Raw genomic sequence first — 20,790 nt, forward strand, 5'->3', positions numbered from 1 at the left:
TTCCTGTTGTCCAATAAACCTTCTGTTTTACTGGCTGGCTGAGAGTCACTGTGAGTCCCAGGAAGAGGGGTGCAGGGCTGGACTCCCCCACGCTCCGTGACACCTGCCCCAGCCTTGCCTCACTCGTGACCAGGCCCCAGCTACCTGCTTCTAGCCCGGAGCCCAGGAAATGCCCACGCACCATTAGAAAAATAACCAGCCTTTACTGAGAGTGTGGGGCAGTGACCCGCAGAGCCCACCGCTGGGCAGGGGCCAGGCCCTGCCAGCATATGCTCCTGCCAGGTGCCAGTGGAGTCTTTTCCTCCGTGCCCAGCCCAGCTGGCGCAGAGACAGTGGCAGACACACTCTGGCTTGGCAGGAGAACATAAGAACAGTCCCACTTGGTCAGGCCAAAGGTCCATCTAGCCCAGTATCCTGTCTACCGACAGTGCCCAAAGTCTCAGTGGACAGAGTCTCAGTCACGTGGAGCCCATGGGTGGAGAGAGCTCCCCAGCCTCACTCTTTGTACCCATCGGTACCTCTCTGCTCCCAGGAAGGGCAGACGCCTGTGGTGGGCAGTGCCTATCGGGTGCCTGCAGTTGGCACTCTTTGATGGCGCGCTGCAGGCTGTCGCTGATCCACAGGGAGTGCTTCTTCAGGCTGCTTTTCTGCTCCCTGCCTGCAGCAGTGCCAGCCAGTGCCAGGAGGAAGGTGGGCAGCTGGGAGGGCAGCGTGAAGATGGGCACGGAGCGGAAGAGCTCTGGAATGTCAGCCGGCTGGAGGAGATCCTCAAAGCAGGCTACCAGGTACCGGCCCCCAGCCTTGCCAGCCAGGAAATCGGGGAGGATGCAGTTGAGGGACGCCGAGAAGGTACTGTACGGATCATCCTGGGGCAGCAGTTCCCCCGGCTTCCAGAGCAGCCACTCCGTGCACCTGGCCACGGCGCCCCTGGAGAACAGCAGGACCACAGTGCCATCCTCCTGTAGGACTTGCAGCCGCTGGGCATGGAACCACGGCATGGGGCCGATGGCACAGAGCTCGGCCCGGCTCCACAGCTCCACTGACACCACCAGCTGCAGCCGTGTCAGAGCGCAGGCCAGGGTGCTCACCAGCCGCTCAAAGCCGGCGTGGTCGGGCGAGTAGAGGATCAGGGCGCGCCGGCCCCGCAGCAGGCCTGCTGGGAGAGAGAGAGCCATTAGCACTCAGCACCAGGCTGGGCAGAGCCATGGAGTGGCCAGGGCGGGCTAGACAGGCTGCGTGCGGCCCAGCAGCCCAGTTGCCACCCCCTGCCTGGCCCCGTGCTCTGCTCACTCAGGCTCTGGCAGCCCTGCCTGGCAGGGACAGAGCCCTGGGCACAGGAGCATGGGGCCCTGCCCCCACCCCAGGCCTAAGTGTGAGGGCATGTGTTCCCAGCTGCAGCATCCCAGCCTGGAGAGCTGCTTCGGGGCTCCTGTTCCTCCTCGCTGTTCTGGCCCTGGCCCTCAAGTGCCCTGGGGCTCAGCACCCCACTCAGACCTGCCACAGGGCGCCCTCTCCCCAAGCACTCACCCCCACAGCTATAATCCTCCTTCAGCATCTTCAGCCATCCTGGAAGATGAAAGGGGAAGACATAGTGAGTTAGCAGGTCGGGCACTGGTCCCGCACCCACCCCAGCAGAGCCAGGCCCATTCAGAAATAGGTGGAGTAAACCCCAGCTCTGTCTAAGGCACGTGTTAGATCGGGGGACACACTCGCCTCACGGTCAGTGCTACCCCAGTGTGCTGCTTGGAGGCCTCTGATCTCGGAGGGGGGCTCAGTAGGGGGCGCTCTCCTCACCAGGCAGTGCTGGCTCCAGTGGGGCACTAGGAGGCCTGTGCTCTCAGACAGGGGCTCAGTAGGGGGTGCTCTACCCACCAGTCAGTGCTTGCCCCAGTGGGGCACTAAGGGGCCTGTGCTCTCAGACGAGGGCTCAGTAGGGTGCACTCTGCCTGCAGTCAGTGCTGGCCCCAGTGCCCCACACGAACCTAGGGCTCGGTGGAGAAGGGGACTTGGCAGTGCAGCGAGTGGGGAGGAGAGCTCTCACCTTTCAGATTTTCCTTCTTGAGCAGAAGCAGGAGCAGGATGCAGAAGGTGCTGAGGAGAACCCCCATCCAAGCCAGCGCCCAACGGTCCCGGAGATCTGCCAGGACACAGGGGTTAGGGTTGCCAGGTGTCCAGTTTTCGACAGGAATGTCCAGTCAAAAAGGGACCCTGGCGGCCCCAGTCAGCACCACAGACCGGGTCGTTAAAAGTCTGGTCAGTGGGGCTGGCAGGCTCCCTAACTGGCTCCACGTGGCTCCCCGAAACCGGTGACACATTCCCTCAGCTCCTAGGCAGAGGCATGGCCAGGGAGGCTCCGTGCACTGCCCCTGCCCTGAGCGCCGGCTCCGCAGCTCCCACTGGCCAGGATCCACAGCCAATGGGAGCTGCGGGGGCGATGCCTGTGGGCAGAGGCAGCATGCACCAAGCAAAGACACCTGGCTGAGTTTCTGCCTAGGAGTCAAGGGAGATGTCACCACTTCCAGGGAGCCCCCGGGGTAAGCACCACTCAGAGCCCACACCCTTCACCTCCTCCTGAACCACAACCCCCTGCCCCATCCGGATGAAAATAAGCAAGGGAGTGAGGGTGGGGGAGAAGAAGAGACGGGGGAGGGGGTGGAGTAAGCAGGGGTTGGGCAAGAGTGTTTGGTTTTGTGCGATGAGAAAGCTGGCAACCCTAAGAGGGGCAGGTGGTGCTCAGGGCACGGGCCCCTGGTGGCAGCGAATTATCCCAAGGCGGGCTCAAAGGACACACACTGGGCAGGGCAGGGCTTCGGCCTGGCAGCTCAGCAGCTCTCCCTGCTCACTCTAGAATCGCCGCGGCCCAGGGAGTGCCTGGCCATGGGCTGGCACCTTGCCTAAGGCCCTCCTCTAAGCCCTGCCCCTACCAGGGAGCTGCACCCCATCCCTCCCTCCCAACAGAGCCACTAGGAGCCCCTTTCATGAGGCAGGTGGGAAGGCTGGTTTCTGCCATCTCCCTGTGGGCTGGGGGTCCAGCATCCCCCTTCCCCCGCACTGGGCCCATGGGTCCAGCACCAGTGGTTGAGCGCCAGCCAGCGTTGTTCAGCTCCAGAGTAGAGGCGCCCTGGCTCAATGGGAGCCAGGCTGCTGCCTGCCCGCCACCCCCACCCCCCATCCTCCAACATACTCACACTTCTCCAGCGAGCAGGCCCAGACGGTGCCCACCAGGCTGCCTTCAGCACGCCAGATCTGTGGAGAGAGCTGCCTGTTACTGGCCCAGCGCAAGGGCCCATCTACACCCATGGGTATGACAGTACCGCTCCCCCATGGCACTGACCTGCAGACACTGCCCCGACTGCACATCCCATCGCAGCTGCTGCTCCAGGGCCCCCACCCCAACTCCCTGAAAAGGAGGCAAAGGATGAGAATGGTACAGGAGCTGCTGGGGCCGCAGCCTGTGGGCAGGGCCTGGGGAGGGGGTCCCTGTGGGCCCTGCCCGGGGCTCCTGCCCTCCATGGAGTCACATAGGACAAGGGGCCCCTCACCATACAGGTGGAGCTGGCTAGTGGAACGCAGGTGCCTCGCTCCATGGCACAGAGCAACATGTTCCCCTGTGGATCCCTGGTCTCCATCAGCAAGAAGTCGGCCGGCTGGCCCCGCATGGCACCTAGGGCAGAGGAGAGGCTGAGGGGGCACCAGGATCAGGGGAACCCCAGCCCAGCTGACTCCCCTTAGAGAAGAGATGGCATCAGCATCCCAGCGTGGCACTCACCTTCCTGCAGGCACTGCATGAGCTGGACCTGCCCACCACTCCACACCTGGAGAGAAAACAGAGCAACTAGTCGGGGTGAGGGAAAGGTGTGAACTGAGGGGGCAGGGCATAAACCCGGGACAGGGAAGCAGCTCTGAGGGAACCCAGGGAGTCCCGGCCCAGCCCAGAGGGAGCGGGAACGCGGCGCCCTGGCCCTATAGCGCTGCTAGGGGGTCCCGGCCCAGCCCAGAGGGAGTGGGAACGCGGCACTCCGGCCCTATGGTGCTGCTGGGGGGGCCCGGCCTGGCCCAGAGGGAGCGGGAATGCGGCGCCCTGGCCCTATGGCGCCGCTGGGGTGTCCCGGCCCAGCCCAGAGGGAGTGGGAATGCGGCATCCTGGCCCTATGGTGCTGCTGGGGTGTCCCGGCCCAGCCCAGAGGGAGTGGGAATGCGGCGCCCTGGCCCTATGGCGCCGCTGGGGTGTCCCGGCCCAGCCCAGAGGAGGGAAGTCGGCGTCCGGGCTCGATTGGGCTGCCGGGGGTTCCCGGGCAGCCCAGAGGAGCGAAACGCGGCGCCCGGCCCGACAGCCGCGGCTAGGGGCCCGGCCCACCCGGAGGAAGGAAACGCGGCACCCCGCCCGATGGCTGCGGGTCCCGGCCCAGGCCCAGAGGAGTGGGAAGCGGCAGCCGGCCCTGATGGGCGCGGGGCCCCGGCCAGCCCAAGGAGGGGAAGACGCGTCCTGGCCCGAGTGCGCGGGGGCCCGCCGGGCCCAAAGGGAGGGGGAATGCGCTGCCCCGGGCCCGAAGGGGCTGCGTGGGGTCCGGACCCGGCCCAAGGGAGCGGGAGGCGGCAAGCCGCCATGGCTGCTGGGGGCCCGCCCAGCCCTAGAGGAGCGGAATGGCGGCGCCGCGCGCCCTTAGGCGCCTGCGGTCCCGCCACCCAAGGAGGAATGCGCGTGCCTGCTCAGGGGCTGCTGGTGCCCGGCCAGCCCAGAGGAGCGGGAACGCGGCGCCGGCCCTACGCGCGCGAGGGGGCCCGGCCAGCCCGGCAGGATTGGGAACGGCAACCCGCCCGAAAGGGGCTGCGGGGGGGCGCCCAGCCCAGAGGGAGGGAATGCGCAGCCGGGCCCTTAGGCGGCTGGGGCGTGCCGGCCGCAGCCCAGCAGGGAGCGGAACGCGGCCCCGGCCGACAGCGCGGCGGAGGGTGCTGCCCGTGTCCCAGCCCAAGGGAGCGGGAAGCAGCGCCCTGGCCCTATAGCGCGCTGGGTGTCCGGCCCAGCCCAAGAGGGAGGGGGGGAAAAAAAACCGGCGGCCTGGCCCATGGCGCTGCTGGGGGGCCGGCCCGGCCCAGAGAAGCGGGAACGCAGCGCCCGGGCCCGAAGCGCGCGGGGGCCCGGCCGCAGACCAAAGGGAGTGGGAACGCGGCGCCGGCCCGAGGCGCTGCGGGGGGGTGTCCCGGCCCAGCCCGGAGGAGGGAACGCGCACCCCGGCCCGATGATGCGGCGGGGGGCCCGGGCTGCCAGAGAGCGGGAACGCGGCACCCGCGAAAGCGCGGCTGGGGGGCCCGCCAGCCCGGAGGGAAGGAACACGGCAACGCGCCCTAGGGCTGCGGGGCCGGGCCCAGCACAAGAGGGGAAACGCGGCGTCCGGGCCCAGGGCGCTGCGGGGATCCCAGCCCAGAGGAGCGGGGAACGCGCGCCCGCCAGGGGCGCTGGGGTCCCGCCGGGCCGGGAGGGAGCGGGAACGCAGCACGCCAGCCCAGTGAGCTCCTGGAGGGGCCGGCCTGGAGGGGGAACGCGCACCCGGCCAAAGGTGCTGGAGGGGACGGCACCGGAGCGAGTTGGAACACGGCCTGCCCCAAGGCCGACGAGGGGGCCTGGTCCTTGGCCTGGCCTGGAGGGAGTGGGAATGCAGCACTCCGGCCCTATGGTGCTGCTGGGGGGTACCGGCCCGGCCCGGCCCAGAGGGAGTGCAAATGCAGCACTCCGGCCCTATGGTGCTGCTGGGGGGTCCTGGCCTGGAGGGAGTGGGAACGCGGCGCCCCGGCCCTATGGCGCTACTGGGGGGTCCCGGCCCAGACCAGAGGGAGCGGGAATGCGACACCCCGGCTCTATGGCGCTGCCAGCTGGTACCCCCTGCCCAGGGTCTCCTACCTGGACACACAGGTTCGGATGAGGCTGCAACATCCCAAACTCGTGGAGACTCTGCAGGGAGGAGGGAGGGGACATGACATGCCAACCTCAGCCCCCGAGCACCCACTGCTCCACTCCACCTCTGCTCCTGCCCCTCGATGCCCATCCCCCACCCCTCCACCTCCCCTTCCCCTGCCCTTCCCCATCCCTCCTCCAAATGACTGCCCCTTCTCCACCAGCCCCAGCCAGCAGACCTACTCACAGGCACGGTGAGGGCCTGGCGCAAGTGGGGCAGCTCATGGCAGGGCCCGGCCCTCTTCAGCCTCCAGCAGGGCACAAGCTCCGCAGGCACCACGCATGGCACCGACACAGAGCAGCTCAGCCTCTCCCCAGTGAGATGCAGCTTCAGCTGAGCCTGTGCCCATAGCCGGGTCCATGCCGCAGGGTCTGCAACAGCCATGGGGCAAAGGGCTCAGCCCATCCCAGGCACACACCTCACCCACCCACCTGCAGTTCCCCACTCCCTCTCGCTGCCAGCAGCGCCAGCCTGCTCTATGTAGGAGACAGCCTGGCACAGCTCACTATTCTGCCCACTACCTGACCCCGACCACCCAGAGCCCCCTTGACACCCACCCAGAGCCCAACACCCGCCCAGCTCACAGATATAACCCCTGCCGAGAGCCCCCCAACACCCACCCAGAGCCCCCCAACACCCGCCCAGCTCACAGACATGACCCCCCCCGACACACACACACACTGCGCACAGACAACCCAGATCCCCACAACTTCCCATCCCGGCACACGGACAGGAGCCCTGCCCCCCAGCACACCCCTCTCCGAGACAGGTGTAGATGACTGTGGCCTAGTTACCCTGAGTAAAGGGGCAGCGGCTGATCCTGGGGGGGTCCGGGATATCTGGCCAGACCTGGGCAAGAAACAGTGTGTGGCAGCACGAAGTGATCTCACCCAACACCCTGGGAACAGCACCCGCTGCTGGGCCCCCCACTCCGCCCTGGGGAACCCCTGGGCTCTCAGTGCCCCCCACCCTGGGGACAGCACCCCCCTGCTAGGGCCCCTACTCCGCCCTGGGGAACCCCTGGGCTCTTAGTGCCCCCCGCTGCTGGGCCCCCCACTCCGCCCTGGGGAACCCCTGGGCTCTCAGTGCCCCCCGCTGCTGGGCCCCCCACTCCGCCCTGGGGAACCCCTGGGCTCTCAGTGCCCCCTGCTGGGCCCCCCACTCCACCTTGGGGAACCTCTGGGCTCTCAGTGCCCCCACCCTGGGGACAGCACCCGCCTGATGGGCCCCCCACTCTGCCCTGGGGAACCCCTGGGCTCTCAGTGCCCCCTGCTGGGCCCCCCACTCTGCCCTGGGGAACCCCTGGGCTCTCAGTGCCCCTACTCTGGGCACAGGACCCCGTTCCCCCCATAAGTGCCTGCCAAGTGCCAGGACCACAGGAAGCAGCTCCCAGCCCAGGCCCTACCTGCAGACAGAGGCAGGGCAGCAGCTGGGCGGAGGGCAGGCTGAAGTTCTGAGTACCCCTCTGCAGACAGGAACAGAGGAGACATTGGTCACCTGCCACCCAGTCTGGCCACCCCCTTGCTGCCATGCAACTGCCAGCGTCACAAAGTGCCCCCATGGCACAGAGCAGGAAACTGAGGGAAGGGCTCAGCACAGGCTGCTGGGGCAGAACCCAGGAGTCCTGGCTCCCAGCCCCTGGATCTAAGCTCTCGAGCCCACTCCCCTCCCATGGAGAGCTACAGGGAATAAAGGCCAGAGTGCTGCTGGGGGCCCGCGGGGAGGTTGTGGGCTGGGCATTGGGGAGGTCCAGAGGAGTGGGGCGGGGCGTGAAGGGCACAGGGGACAGGGTACAAAGGGGATAGGGAAGAAGGACTCTGGGGCCGGCCCCTCACTCACCTCTGTCCTGAGTCCTTTGAGTTCAAGTGTCTGGTTCCAATAGAACCACACAATGAAGTTCTGCTCCATGGGCACGTCCTGCAACTGCACCACCACGTGCTCTGTCCCCACGGAGACCTGCAGCCTGGGCACTGCCATGGGACAACGAGTGAGACCCCAGCCCAGCGAGCCCTGCCCCAGGGACCCTGCACTGCCCCAGGGACCCCCAGCCCAGCGAGCCCTGCCCCAGGTACCTCCTCACTGCCCCAGGGACCCCCAGGCCAGAGAGTGCCTGCGCAGGGACCCCATGCCCAGGACCCCCAGCAGTATCCTGCCCCAGGTACCTCCTCACTGCCCCAGGACCCCCAGCCCAGAGAGTCCTGCCCAGGTACTCCTCACTGCCCCAGGCCCCAGCCCAGAAGAGAGTCCTGCTCCAGGGTACCTCCTCACTTTGCCCCAGGACCCAGGCCAGAGAGTGCCTGCCACAGGGAACCCTCACTGCCCCAGGGACCCCCAGCCCAGAGAGTCCTGCCCCAGGTACCTCCTCACTGCCCCAGGGACCCCCAGCCCAGTGAGCTCTGCCCCAGGGACCCTCCCCCTCACTCACTGCCCAGCTCTGCCCCAGGGACCCTCAGCCCCTCACTCTCTGTGCCCAGCTTCCCCTGGGCGGAGGGGCTGGAACTGACCCAGCTGCCAGGCCCAGGGGGCCATGTGAGACGGCCCCACAGCAATGGGCTGTGGGGGGGGGGGGCTGGTGTCTGGCTCCCACAGACGCTCAGCAAGGGGGGCCCATTACGAAGTTGGTGACACCTGCATGAATCGGGCGTCACAAGCTCCTACCTTGGCATAGCCGGATGGCAGCCCGTGCTGCAGGCCAGGAACAGTCTGGGGGGAAGACAGTGCAGGGGTCAGCAGGGGCCACAGACAGCTCTGGGGACAGGGGGAGGTGGGGAAGGGCAGGGAGAGGGGCCAGCAGCAGGTTACCAATCCTGTAATCCCGCTGCTCCAGGCCTGGGGGCTGTGCGACGCTGGCACTGTGGGCAGGCACTCACCGGGCACACGGTGCGTCTGGCTCAGCACCTCCCGGTACCGGGGACTCGTGTAGGCAGTGACGTGCAGCTCCCCTCGCAGGGCTGCCTCAAAGCAGTGAAACCACATGGAGCCCTGGGGGAGCAGAGGTCATTCAGCCGATGAGGTCCAGCCCAGCCCCTGCCCCCCAGGGTCCAGGGGTTACTCAGCAGAGGGGGCCCAGCCCAACCCCCCAGGGGGCCAGAGGTCAGTCAGTCAAGGGGGCCCAGCCCAGCCCCTCCCCCCCCCGGGGGGCCAGGGGTCACTCAGCCGAGGGGGCCCAGCCCAACCCCCCTCCATCTCTCCTGGGGCCTGGACACGACGCCCACTCAGTCCCCACTGGGGAGCTGAGCACATCCCCCAGGGTCTGGGTCAGTCCGTCTCCCCAATGCCCCGCAGGACTGGGCCACATACCACAGTGTCGCTGGGCTGTGCCAGAGCACGGGGCAGCTGGACCTCGATGGCAACACAGCGGGAGGAGGGGTACGTCCGCACCGAGAGCAGCACCCAGCTCCGCAGCAGCCCTGGGAGAGCAGGGAGCAAAGGGAGCCGTGAGTGGCAGGCAGGGGCCTGGTGGGCAGGGAAAGGGGCACGGGGTCAGTGCTGCCCGCAGGCCCTCACCAATGTCCTGATGCTGCAGGGCATCCATCCAAGGTCCGTCTCGGGTCCCCTCACCTGCCACCTCCTCCTGCGGCCCTGAAACAGAAACAGCCACTCACCAGGCTGTGCCACACAGATAGTGGGGCAGCGTGTGCCCAGAGCAGGCCCCAGCCAGCCGCACTCACACCTCTGGCACCTGGTGCCCAGCCCCAACCCCCTGACCGACCAAGAGCGGACGTGCCTGGCTGGCTCAGCACAGGCCAGGCTGAGGGGCCCACGGGGCTGCAGTAAGGTGAGGGAAATGATACTCCTGCTTCCACCCTGCCCCGGGGGGACAGCCCCAAGCCACTGGCACCCTCATACCTGGGGGGCACAGAAATTGGGTAGAACTGGGCTGTGGGGCTGCCTTTCTGCCTGTAACGAAGTGGAGATTTTCTCTTGTTATGTTGTATGTGAATCTTACTGTTTTGCATGAATGCTGTGTGTGCCTCAGTTTCCCTGTGTATTGCACCAATGTCTGGGTGGTGGGAATAAGCGTGTGTGACATGTGGGGGCTGCTCCAGCTGCCTGCAGGGATGCTATGGCCGCCCCTTCGTAACCTGAGACACAGGAGGGGGATGTGACCAAGTGCTTCTTGGCCCGGGAAGCGAAGTGAGACAAAGGCCGGAGGAGGAGCAACGGGCTGGGCAGGGGCCAGGCAGCTGGAAGGAGTCAGTTTGGGCTGGCTTGGGGTGCAGGGGGTGGGGCAGAGCCCTGGCTCTGGGCTCCCCTCCCCCCATGATGGATTTGGCTGAAAGTCCCTGATTTCTGTGCTAACGAGCTCTACCCTCCGCCTCCGCGGTGATCCTGTCGACTGATAAACCTGCTGTTTCCCCGCCTGGCTGAGAGTCCCATCTGCCTGTGGAGTGGGGGGGCACGGCCCTGTGGCTGCCCCAGGATCCCACCCAGGCGACTCGCTGCGGGAAGCGCACGGAGGGGCAGGGGATGCTGGATGCTCTGAGCTCAGCCCCAGGAAGGTGGGAGCTGTGGGAGCTTCTTGCCCTGGGGACTGTCTGCTCTGAGAGAGGAGGCTCCCCCAGAGTCCTGCCCAGCTTCGTAGGGAGCAGAGCCAGCATCGCCCAGGGCCCCCGGGGCAGAGCCAGCATCGCCCACCGGCTTCGTAGGGAGCAGTGCCAGCATCGCCAGGGGACTCCGTGACACTGCTCCAACCTGCTCTCACCCAGCACAGCTAGCTGCAGCTTGACCTGCACGCAGGGGGAGCAGTCAGACTCTGCTGTGCAGTGCAGCACAGACTCCATTGTCATTTGGGTTGGCACCAGAACTGGACCAGAGGCCAGCCCCACAGTCCCAGGGCTGCACAGCACATCGTCCTCTGCAGAGGAAAGAGAAAAACATTTATTCTGACACATCCCACCCCAAAACATGAGCAGACCTGGCACCGGGCATTCTGCCCTCAGCGGGCATGGAGCGGGGCAGCTGGACAATGGGCACTCTGCCCCCCTCCAGCAGGCGTGGGGTCTGTGACAAGGTGGGGATTGTCTGTAACACTGTTATGAACTGTGTGACTGTGCCCGGCCCCTTGGCATCACTGCCCTGCAGGTGCAGAAAAATTAAAATTCTGCTCCTCGGGAACTGCAGGAGATAGGAGGGTAGCTGGCTGGGGCATAGGAATGGACTAGCTGGCACCAACCCATAACCACAGAGGACTGGAAAAGACCAGGGAAGCCCCACAGCCTGAATGAGACAGAACTGTCAGTGGGACGCTCAGGAGGCTGGACACACGAACTCAGGGGTTGGCAGCAGGCCAATGGGAAGAACTGGGCTCCCAGATTCATAGGTCTTTTACCTGGGACCAGACATAGAATATCAGAGTCAGAAGGGACCTCAGGAGGTGTCTAGTCCAACCCCCTGCTCAGAGCAGGACCAACCCCAACTAAATCATCCCAGCCAGGGCTTTGTCAAGCCTGACCTTAAAAACCTCTAAGGAAGAAGATTCCACCACCTCCCTAGGGAACCCATTCCAGTGCTTCACCACCCTCTGAGTGAAAAAGTTTTTCCTAATATCCAACCTAAACTTCCCCCACTGCAACTTGAGACCATTGCTCCTTGTTCTGTCATCAGGTACCACTGAGAACAGCCGAGCTCCATCCTCTTTGGAACCCCCTTTCAGGTAGTTGAAAGCAGCTATCAAATTCTGGGATTCTGACCAACAGGGAGGAATTGGTAGCGAATCTGTAGGTCAGGGCCCATAGGGAAATCAAAGGAATAAAGGAGTTCAGGAGAGGCACAAACACACAATTACAAGCTGTCCTGATGTAAAGGAAAGGGTAGGAAGACTATTCAGAGGCCAGTATGACCTGACAATCAAAAAGGAATCCTACAAGAAGCAGAAACATGAACAACTTGCTAAGGAGGAGTAAAAAGAAAAACAAGTGCGCAGGGACAAAATCAGAACGGCCAAGGCACAAAATGAGTTACACTGGCAAGGGACATAACAGGCAAGAAGAAAAGATACTATAAATACATTGGGGAAAGAGAAAGACAAGGAAAAGTGCAAGTGTTCTGCTTAGGAAGGGAGGAGGGCTAATAACTGATGACATCAAGAAAGTTGAGGTGTTTCATGTTTATTTTGCTTCAATTATCATTAAAAAGGCTAATGGTGACCAGATCCTCAACAAAACCGGAGGAAGGAATGCAAGTCAAAATAAGGAAAGAACAGGTGAACGAACATTTAGAGAAGTTAGATGTATTCACCTCAGCAGGGCTGGATGAAATTCACCCTGGGATACTTAAGGAACTAGCTGAAGCAGTTATCTCTGAGTACTCCTGGAGGATGGGTCATGACCCAGAACATGGGAGAAGGGCAAACATAGCACCTATCTTTAAAAAGGGGAACAAAGTGGACCCAGGGAATTACAGACCAGTCAGCTGAACTTCAATACCTGGAAAGATACTGGAACAAATGATTAAATGATCAATTTGTAAGCAGCTAGAGCAGGCCTGCACAACTCATAAAAGGTGAGGGCCACATTACTCCAAAGAAAACAGCTGAGGGTCGAAACCCCCCAGCCCCGCGGAAACACTCCCCCTCTCCCCCCAGGACCTCCCGGCCCAGCGGAAACACCGCGGCCCAGCACCACCCAGCCCTGCAGAAATAAACCCTCCTTCCCTAGCACCACCCCACCAAAACAGCTGTGGGCCAAAAAGGAAGATTGGGGGTGGGGAGGTGATACTTGATTTTAAATCAACCAGGGACTCCCAGCTGAAGAGGTGGCTGGGAGCCCTCAAGGGCAAATTAAAGGGCCCGGGCCTCCGCCTGGCGGACACCGGAGCTTTGCGGGGCTGGGGCAGAGATTGAAAGGGCCCAGAGCTCCTGCCGCTGAGGGGAGCCCGAGCCCTTTAAATCCCAGCCCCAGCCCATCCACTGGAGCCGCGGCCAGGATTCAAAGGGCTCTGGGCTGCTTGCAGCCGCGGGGAGCCCTGAGCCCTTTAAATCTCAGCCGCCGCCGGGATTCAAAGGGCTCTGGGCTGCCCGTGGCGGTGGGGAGCCCTGAGCCCTTTAAACCCCTGCCACAGCTGGGAATCTCTGTGGGCAGCCCAGAGCCCTTTGAACCCCGGCCGGAATTAAAATGGGGCAGCCCAGAGCCCTATGAATCCCGGCGGTGGCTGAGATTTAAAGGGCTCAGGGCTCCTCACGGCTGTGGGCAGCCCAGAGCCTTTGAATCCCATCTATGGCTGGCAGGGCCGGCTTTAGGAAGTGCGGGGCCCAATTCAAACATTTTCGGCAGGGTCCCGGCAGGGATGACTGAAAAAAAAAAATCTGTAAAAAAAAAAGCCTTTTGTTTCTTAGCAACCGGTTCCCTATGAAAAGTTCTGCCACAGTGTGTACTTTTTGTACCAATAGGGTTACCATACGCCCATATTTTCCACCTGGATGGCGATTTAAGAACCAAAAGCCTGACATGTCCGGGAAAATACAGAGGTATGTTAACCCCGCCTAAAGCTCTTTTTTAAAGAGATGGGTCTGAACTAGAAATGACTCCGCCACTCCCAGAGGGTGTGCTAGGGTGCCAGCTGCTCCCTGCCCCCCTCATTGAAGCAGGTGTGCAGGGTTATTTCCCTGGGAACTGCTGGGCACCAGTGGACATGGGGCTGGCTGGAGGTGGCGGGGGAGGGGGCTGGAGGTAGGGTCTGGCTGCAGGCTGGGCAAGGGGTGTGGGGCAGGCTGGAGACAGGGGGTGTGGGTTGGGCTGGCTGGCTTCAGGCAGGGCCACGGGGGGCTGTGGCATGGGTTGGCAGGGCTGGAGACAAAGGAGTGCGGGACTGGCTGGCTTCAGGCAGGGGTTGGCTGGAGACAGGGCAGGGGGTGCAGGGCTGGCTGGAGACAGGGGCTGGTGCAGGGCTGGAGGCAAGGCCGGGGGTGCGGGGCTGGCTCGAGATGGGCTGGCTGCGGGCAGTGGGTGCAGCTACAGGGTGTACAGCCCATCCTGTATGGTGAGAGCCCCCTTCCCCTCCCTCCCCCATCAGGGTAGCAGCAGCAGCCCGGGGCTCAGGGGCTATTTAAAGGGCCCGGGCTCCCCTGCTTCCACTGCCCCAGCCCTGTAAATAGCTGTGGGAGCCCTGGGGAAGTGGTGGGGCTCCAGGGGCTATTTAAAGGACCAGGGCAGCAGAGGCAGCCGTAACACCCCCCTCCCCCCGGCTATCCCAGGGCTCTGGGGGCTATTTAAAGAGCCCGGGACTTCCCTGCTTCTATTGCCCCAGCCCTTTAAATAGCTGAGGGAGCCCTGGGGAAGCGGTGGGGCTCCAGTGGCTATTTAAAGGGCCGGGGCGGTAGCAGCGACGGGAGCCCCAGACTTTTTAAATAGACCCTAGAGCCCCACAGCCCTACCCCAGGGCTCCAGCAGTGGTGCTCTGGTGGCAATTTAAAGGGTCTGGGGCTCCAGCCACTGCTGGGAGCCCCAGGCCTTTTAAATTGCCCCCAGGGGAAGCTGGGTCACCTCAGTACAGCACACTGGCTTTTGCCAGTACACCATACTGGGGCTTGGGTGTGGGGCCCCCTTAGGGGTGGGGCCGATTCAGGGGAATTGGTTGAATTGGTCTAAAGCTGGCCCTGGCGGCTGGGATTTAAAGGGCTCTGGGCTCCCCACCGCTGCCAGCAGCCCAGAGCCCTATGAATCCCGGCCACGGCTGGGATTTAATGGGCTCTGGGCTCCCAGCTGCTGCGTGCAGCCCAGAGCCCTTTGATTCCTGGCTGCGGGCCGCACAATGTGCATCCGCGAGCCGCATGTTGTGCAGGCCTGAGCTAGAGGATAATAGGGTTATAAGGAACAGCCAGCATGGATCTATCAAGGACAACTCATGCCAAACCAACCTAATTTCCTTCTCAGATAGGGCTACTGGTCTAGTGGATGGAGGGGGGGGAAGCTGTAGATATGGTGTACCTAGATTTTAGTCAGGCTTTTGACACAGTCCCACATGGCAGCCTCATGAGCAAACTAAGGGAATGTGGGCCAGAGCAGAGGTTTTCAAACTTTTTTCATTTATAGACCTCTAAAAAATGTCAAATGGAGGTGTGGAAATCTTAGACAGTCTGCAGACCCACAGAGGTCCACAGACCACAGGTTGAAAACCACTGGACTAGATGAAAATATAAGGTGAGTACAAAACCGGTTGAAAGCCTGTACTCAAAGAGTAGTTATCAATGGTTTGCTGTCAAACTGGAAGGCTGTATTTAGTAAGAATATAACAACAGCCATACTGGGTCAGATGGTAACCAAAGGTCCATCTAGCCCAGTATCCTGTCTTATGATAGTGGCCCATGCCAGGTGCCCCAGAGGGAATGAACAGAACAGGGAATCATCAAGTGATCCATCCCCTGTCCCCATTCCCAGCTTCTGGATAACGGAGGCCAGGGACACCCTCCCTGCCCATCCTGGCTAATAGCCATTGATGGACCTATCCTCCATGAACTTCTCTAGTTCTTTTTTGAACCAGTGGGGCCCATCAGGGTCAGGCCTGGCTCCAGTACTAGCCAGTATTTTCATTAATGACTTGGATAATGGAGCGGAGATGCACTTATAAAATCTGCAGGTGACACCAAGCTGGGAGGGGTTGCAAGCACTTTACAGGGCAGGATTAGGATTCAAAGTGACCTTGGGAAATGGAGAATTGGTCTAAATTCAACAAGATGAAATTCAATAAAGGGCAAAGCACTTCATTAGGAAGGAAAAATCAAAAGCACAGCTACAAAACGGGGGAATAACTGGCTAGGTGGTAGTACTGCTGAGAAGGATCTGGGGTTATAGAGTATTACAAATTGAGTATGAGTCAACAATGGGATGCCCTTGTGGAAAAGGTAAGTATCATTCTGGGGTGTATTAACAGGAGTGACGTATGTCAGACATGGGAGGGGATTGCCGAGCAAAGCAGGACACTGGCGAGGCCTCAGCGGGGGTTCGTGTCCAGCTCTGGGGGCTGCACTGTAGGGCAGATGTGGACCTGGGACAATCCTGGGAGAGCAGCACAAATGATGAAAGGTTTAGAAAACCTGCCCTGGGAGGAAAGGTTTAAAACCAGAGCCTGTTTAGCCTGGAGAGATGAGGACTGAGGGGGATCTGAGAACAATCTTCACGTCTGTTAAGGGCTGTTCTGAAGAGGATGGGGATCGAATGTTCTCCATGTCCACGGAAGGCAGGACAAGAAGTGATGGGCTGAATCTGCAGCCAGGGAGATCTCGGGTAGATATTCGGAAACCCTTTCTCCCTCTCAGGGGAGCTAAGCACTGCAATAGGCTTCCAGGGGAGGCTGTGGATCCCCGTCATCGGAGGGTTTTGAGCACAGGTTGGACAACCCCTCGCCAGGGATGGTCCAGGGTTACGTGGCCCTGCCCCAGCACGGGGGCTGGACTTCACTAGTTGCCCTTTCAAGGTCTTTTCCAGCCCAACATTTCTCTGATTTCTGTTAACTCTGTGACAGGGCACAGCTGGGCACCGGGGACCCTCAGCCCCATTGAGCAGGAGGTTTCCACTGTGTTTGAAGGACAGGCTATGGGAGCCTAGTGAGCCTGGGGATCCAGACACCAGGGTCACGTGCCCCACCTATGGACAGAGCATGGCCAGACCCCTGCTGTGGGGGGAGGTGGGTATTCCACCTGCTCACCCACCCACGTTTCCCCAGAAACAGCGCTGTAGCCGCCTGTCGGACAAAGCAATATGGTACTTACCCAGCAGCCGGCAGGACAGGCCCTGCAGGAGAAGGAGGAAAGATCAGGGAGAAGCCAGGTCCTCCCCATTCACATGCTGCCCCCACTGCATGGAGCCCCCCTCAGCCAGCGCCCTGCCCCCACAGCACCTCCTGCTGGGAGACCCCCACAGCCAGCACGCTGCCCCCCCCCACAGCACCCCCTGCTGGGCTTCCCCCCATCCAGCACCATTCTGCCCCGCCCCCACAGCACCCCCTGCTGGAGCTTCCCCCCCCATCCAGCACCCTGCCCTACCCCCACAGCACCCTTGCTGGGAGCACCCCCACAGCGCCCCTTCCTGGGAGCCCCCATAGTCAGCACCCTGCCCTGCCCCCACAGAACCCCCTGCCGGGAGCCCCCATACTCAGCGCCCTGCCCCGCCCCCACAGTGCCCCCTGCTGGGAGAGGCCAGGGCTGCATTAGTCAGCCTCCCTCAGGCCTCCCTCATTCCAGCAGTGGCTCTAGGGGACACAGACCTCCTGGGCACTCTGTGCCGGCTCTGAGGGGGCCAGACCAGGGGTCAGTGTTGCCCACACTGTGTAATGCAACAGAGCAGGGCACCAAGCCCAGTGGGGGGATTAGTGGCCCGGCCTGGCCCAGCCCCCGCTGGCTCTCCCCGGGCTGTAAGCAGCCCAGAGCCCGGCCCCTCGCCCCACTGCGCCTGCTGGCCCTGTCTCCACAGCCACAAGCACCAGGCCAGGGTTTATGGCTTCAACACACAGAGCTGCCAGGCCCGGCTGGTTTGTTAGTTGAGCAAACAGCAGCGCAGAGGCCCACGCCCAGCTCTGGGTGTCTGACGCAGGAACTCCTCACAGCCCTGCGTCGGGGAGCCACCCTCCCTGCCAGTCCCCAGTACCGGGGCAGGGCGCCCCCTCCAGCCATGATGGGGGGCCAGGCCCTTGTCAGACTCATCACCTGCTCAGAGAGGCCGAAGGGGCTCCCCCAGGGCCCACTGAGGCCTGCAAAGCCCCCCCTCCGGTTCTCCCCAAGCCAGGCCCCTACACCTCCCTGCCTCCTCCCCCCCCATCGCCCCATCCCCCCCAGCTCTCATGCCCCAGCCCAGGGCTGAGCGATCCTGCCACTCTCACCACAGCGGGAGGGCAAGTGGCAAGGCGTTCACAAGGCGTTTCTCTTGCCAGGGGGTTTGGGAGTAAATTGGCTCTGGCTCTGGGTACCCCCAGGACAGGCCAGCTCCAGGGCACAGCTTGTCCCATCCCAGTCCCCAAATCCTTGACACCAGCTGGTGGGACACAGACCCACTCAACCCATTTGCTACTGGGGTATCTGTCCCCAGACAGGGCACCCCTCTGGGAACTGCCCTTCCCTGCTGCCAGGAGAGGGACCCTCTGCGGCAGCCTCCCAGCCAGGGGCTGGATTGGGGCATAGTCGGAGCAGGGGGAAGCCAAGGCCGTGCCAGGCAGGTGGGCTGGTTACCAGCGTAAACAGAGACCAACACCTGCAGGCCCATGGGCCGGGGTGCAACCAGGGCTTGAGGCTGGATGTTGTCAGGGGGAGCACCACTATCTTTACTCAACAGCCCCCAACCCGCCTGTGCCCCATTAATGGCCCCCCACGGCAGAGCCACCACCTGAGCAGCAGTGGAGAGCCCCAGTCCCAGCTCATACACACCTGGGAGCAGATGACGGAGTCCGGGAGGGCATGGAGCCCCATTCTGGGCAGGAGCAGGAGGAAGAGCCCTAACCCCGCAGCCTGCATCTCCTGGGCCTGCGGGGTCAGAGCCAGTGCCAGGGGCTGTTCCTGCCAGCCATGAGTGGCTCCAGCGGGGAGCCCCTTCCCCTTGCAGAAGCCAGCACCCAGCACAGGCCTCCCTTCAGGCCAGACTGCAGCGACAGCAACTAGGTCCTGGGTCCTCCAGGGAGTAGCCAAAACAAGAGCATCTGACTCAGGGCTTCCCACTCAGCCCCCAGCCCCAACCAGGCACCGTCCAGAGGGGGTTGGCATAGCCAGCACAGCCCTGGGATCCCAGCTGGTTGAACTCAGCTCAGTGCTCTGGTCTATGCTGCACCGCCCACTACCCCAGTCCCAGCCCTGCCCTTTCCCCTCCCCTTCCCTTCCCGAGCCTCTGGCTGCCAGGCAAAGGGCAGGTGGGTTCAAGCCCAGCTTCCTGCTGCTGCTCCCAACACCTGGGTCCTAGTGCAACCGCCAGGAGTAGAGCAGGCCAGCCAGGTGCACACAGACTGGATTGAGTTCATGGGTAACCAAGGGGTTGTAGAGGAGGAACAATGTCTCTTACCCACTCTGCCTCTGTTTTGAGGGACAGAAGCTTCAGAGCTGCACAGAGCTTTTCCTCAGGCCTGGGAGAGGGGCTGTGGGGGTCCCAGGTACACATGGGGAAAGGGATTGTTTGTCTTGAGCAGTTAACAGGGATTTCCAGGGTCCATTCCAGGGAAGCAGCCAGTTAACTTCATCCATCCTGCCCCCAGTCACAGGAGGAGGAAGGGGGGAAGCAGCTGGGGGCGGTTGTTAGTGGGTTACAGACTGTCCTAATAAGCAGAGTCATTTGGTTTTGGGATAACTGCAACCTCCCTATCCTGCTGAGCTCTTACTTCCTGCAGCCAATCGGGGACAAGGGGGGCGGAGGGTTACTGGAAGGGGCATGGTGTGATGGAGTAGGGGCTGTCTGTGTGGGGGATGGGAGAGCAGGGGATGTCTTTAGGTGAGGGACAGGATCTTTAAGCCTGTAACCTGAGCCAGGCAGGGAGGAGGGGGGGCAGCACCTTTGCCCAGGAAGCAGGACAAAGGAATCGGCCGGCGGGAGAAGGGGCAGGTCAGTTTGGGTTTTGGGGCTGTGTGGGCGGAATTCAGGGTATCCTAGCTAGGATCCAAGCACCCTGAAAGCCCAGAAGGACTGGATGGAGGAGTCCTGACTGTGCCTGCAAGCTCTGCTGTAACCTGTGTTCCTGTTGTCCAATAAACCTTCTGTTTTACTGGCTGGATAAAAGTCACTGTGGGGTCCAGGAAGAGGGGTGCAGGGCCGGACTCCCCCAGACTCCGTGACACATGGCCTTACTGCTTTTAAATGATCAGAAGTTTCAGACCCGGACACCAAACAAGAGTCCCAAGATGATGCTCCGCTGTGGTCTTTTTATGTCCTAGCAACCCTCCAGCCATTTTCAGAGGTACCCAAAGCCCTGCAATGCTACCAAAGCCGTGTTAGGGAGGGGCAGGGAGAGGCCAGGACCTGAGTCCCACTGTCTGTGCTTCCAGTGGCTCCCCTGCATGCCTGTCTCCCTGCACAGCAGTGCCATGCGAACCTTTTGGGCACAGACCCCCTAGAACAATGTCATCAGGTCAAGTCATCTCACACTCAGGCTGGGCTGAACTTGTGACCGGTTTCCCTCCACCTCTGAATCTGGTGTAGGAGAAAGTGGTGCTCGCCAATGTCCCACTTCAGAGGTTCCCGAGCCTGCTGTAGCCTGTGGAACTACAGTGATTAGCTACAGCATCCGTATCCGTGCAGCTGAGGAAGCTCCTTCGCTCCCTCCCATCTGTGGGTAGCAGAGGCCTGCTCCGGGCGACACAGAGCAAAGTGCGCCACCGTGCATTGCCCTAGATGTGCAAGTGTCTACACTGGAACTGGTCGTCCCCTTCCCCCCAATGGAAGGTGTCACAGAGTCTGGGGAAATCCGGCCCTGCACCCCCCTTCCTGGACCGCACAGTGACTTTTATCCAGCCAGTAAAACTGAAGGTTTATTGGACAACAGGAGCGCAGGTTACAGCAGAGCTTGCAGGCACAGTCAGGACCCCTCCATCCAGTCCTTCTGGGCTTTCAGTGTGCTTGGATCCTAGCTAGGATACCCTGAATTCCGCCCACACAGCCCCAAACCCAAACTGACCTGCCCCTCCTCCGCTGGCCGATCCCTTTGTTCCGCTTCCTGGGCAAAGGTCCTGACCCCCCTCCTCCCTGCCTGGCTCAGGTTACAGGCTTAAAGATCCTGTCGCTCACCTAAAGACATCCCCTGCTCTCCCACCCCCACACAGACAGCCCCTACTCCATCACAGAAGGGTCCTGTTATACCTCCGAGGGCTAGCTCCAGGCACCAGCTCAGCAAGCAGGTGCTTGGGGTGGCCAAGAGGAAGGGGTGGCAT

At 62.3% G+C, this 20,790-nt stretch overlaps 1 protein-coding gene across 1 annotated transcript; it reads right to left on the reverse strand.

The window, feature by feature from the left end:
* Positions 1–183: 183 nt before the first annotated feature.
* IL17RC (interleukin 17 receptor C) lies at positions 184–18,691 on the reverse strand. The gene is made up of 19 exons (XM_075073230.1): positions 18,310–18,691; positions 16,663–16,684; positions 10,660–10,812; positions 9,462–9,536; positions 9,255–9,364; positions 8,825–8,936; positions 8,613–8,657; positions 7,794–7,924; positions 7,360–7,419; positions 6,749–6,803; positions 6,141–6,325; positions 5,900–5,950; positions 3,770–3,815; positions 3,543–3,664; positions 3,335–3,400; positions 3,189–3,246; positions 2,042–2,137; positions 1,528–1,566; positions 184–1,156 (listed from the first exon to the last, which is right to left on the reverse strand). Exons 1-19 carry the CDS (start codon positions 18,394–18,396, stop codon positions 459–461), a joined length of 2,211 nt encoding a protein of 736 aa, XP_074929331.1. The 5' UTR covers positions 18,397–18,691; the 3' UTR covers positions 184–458.
* Positions 18,692–20,790: the final 2,099 nt, after the last annotated feature.

Source organism: Chelonoidis abingdonii, chromosome 17, assembly GCF_003597395.2.
Source record: "Chelonoidis abingdonii isolate Lonesome George chromosome 17, CheloAbing_2.0, whole genome shotgun sequence".
NCBI lineage: Eukaryota > Metazoa > Chordata > Testudines > Testudinidae > Chelonoidis > Chelonoidis abingdonii.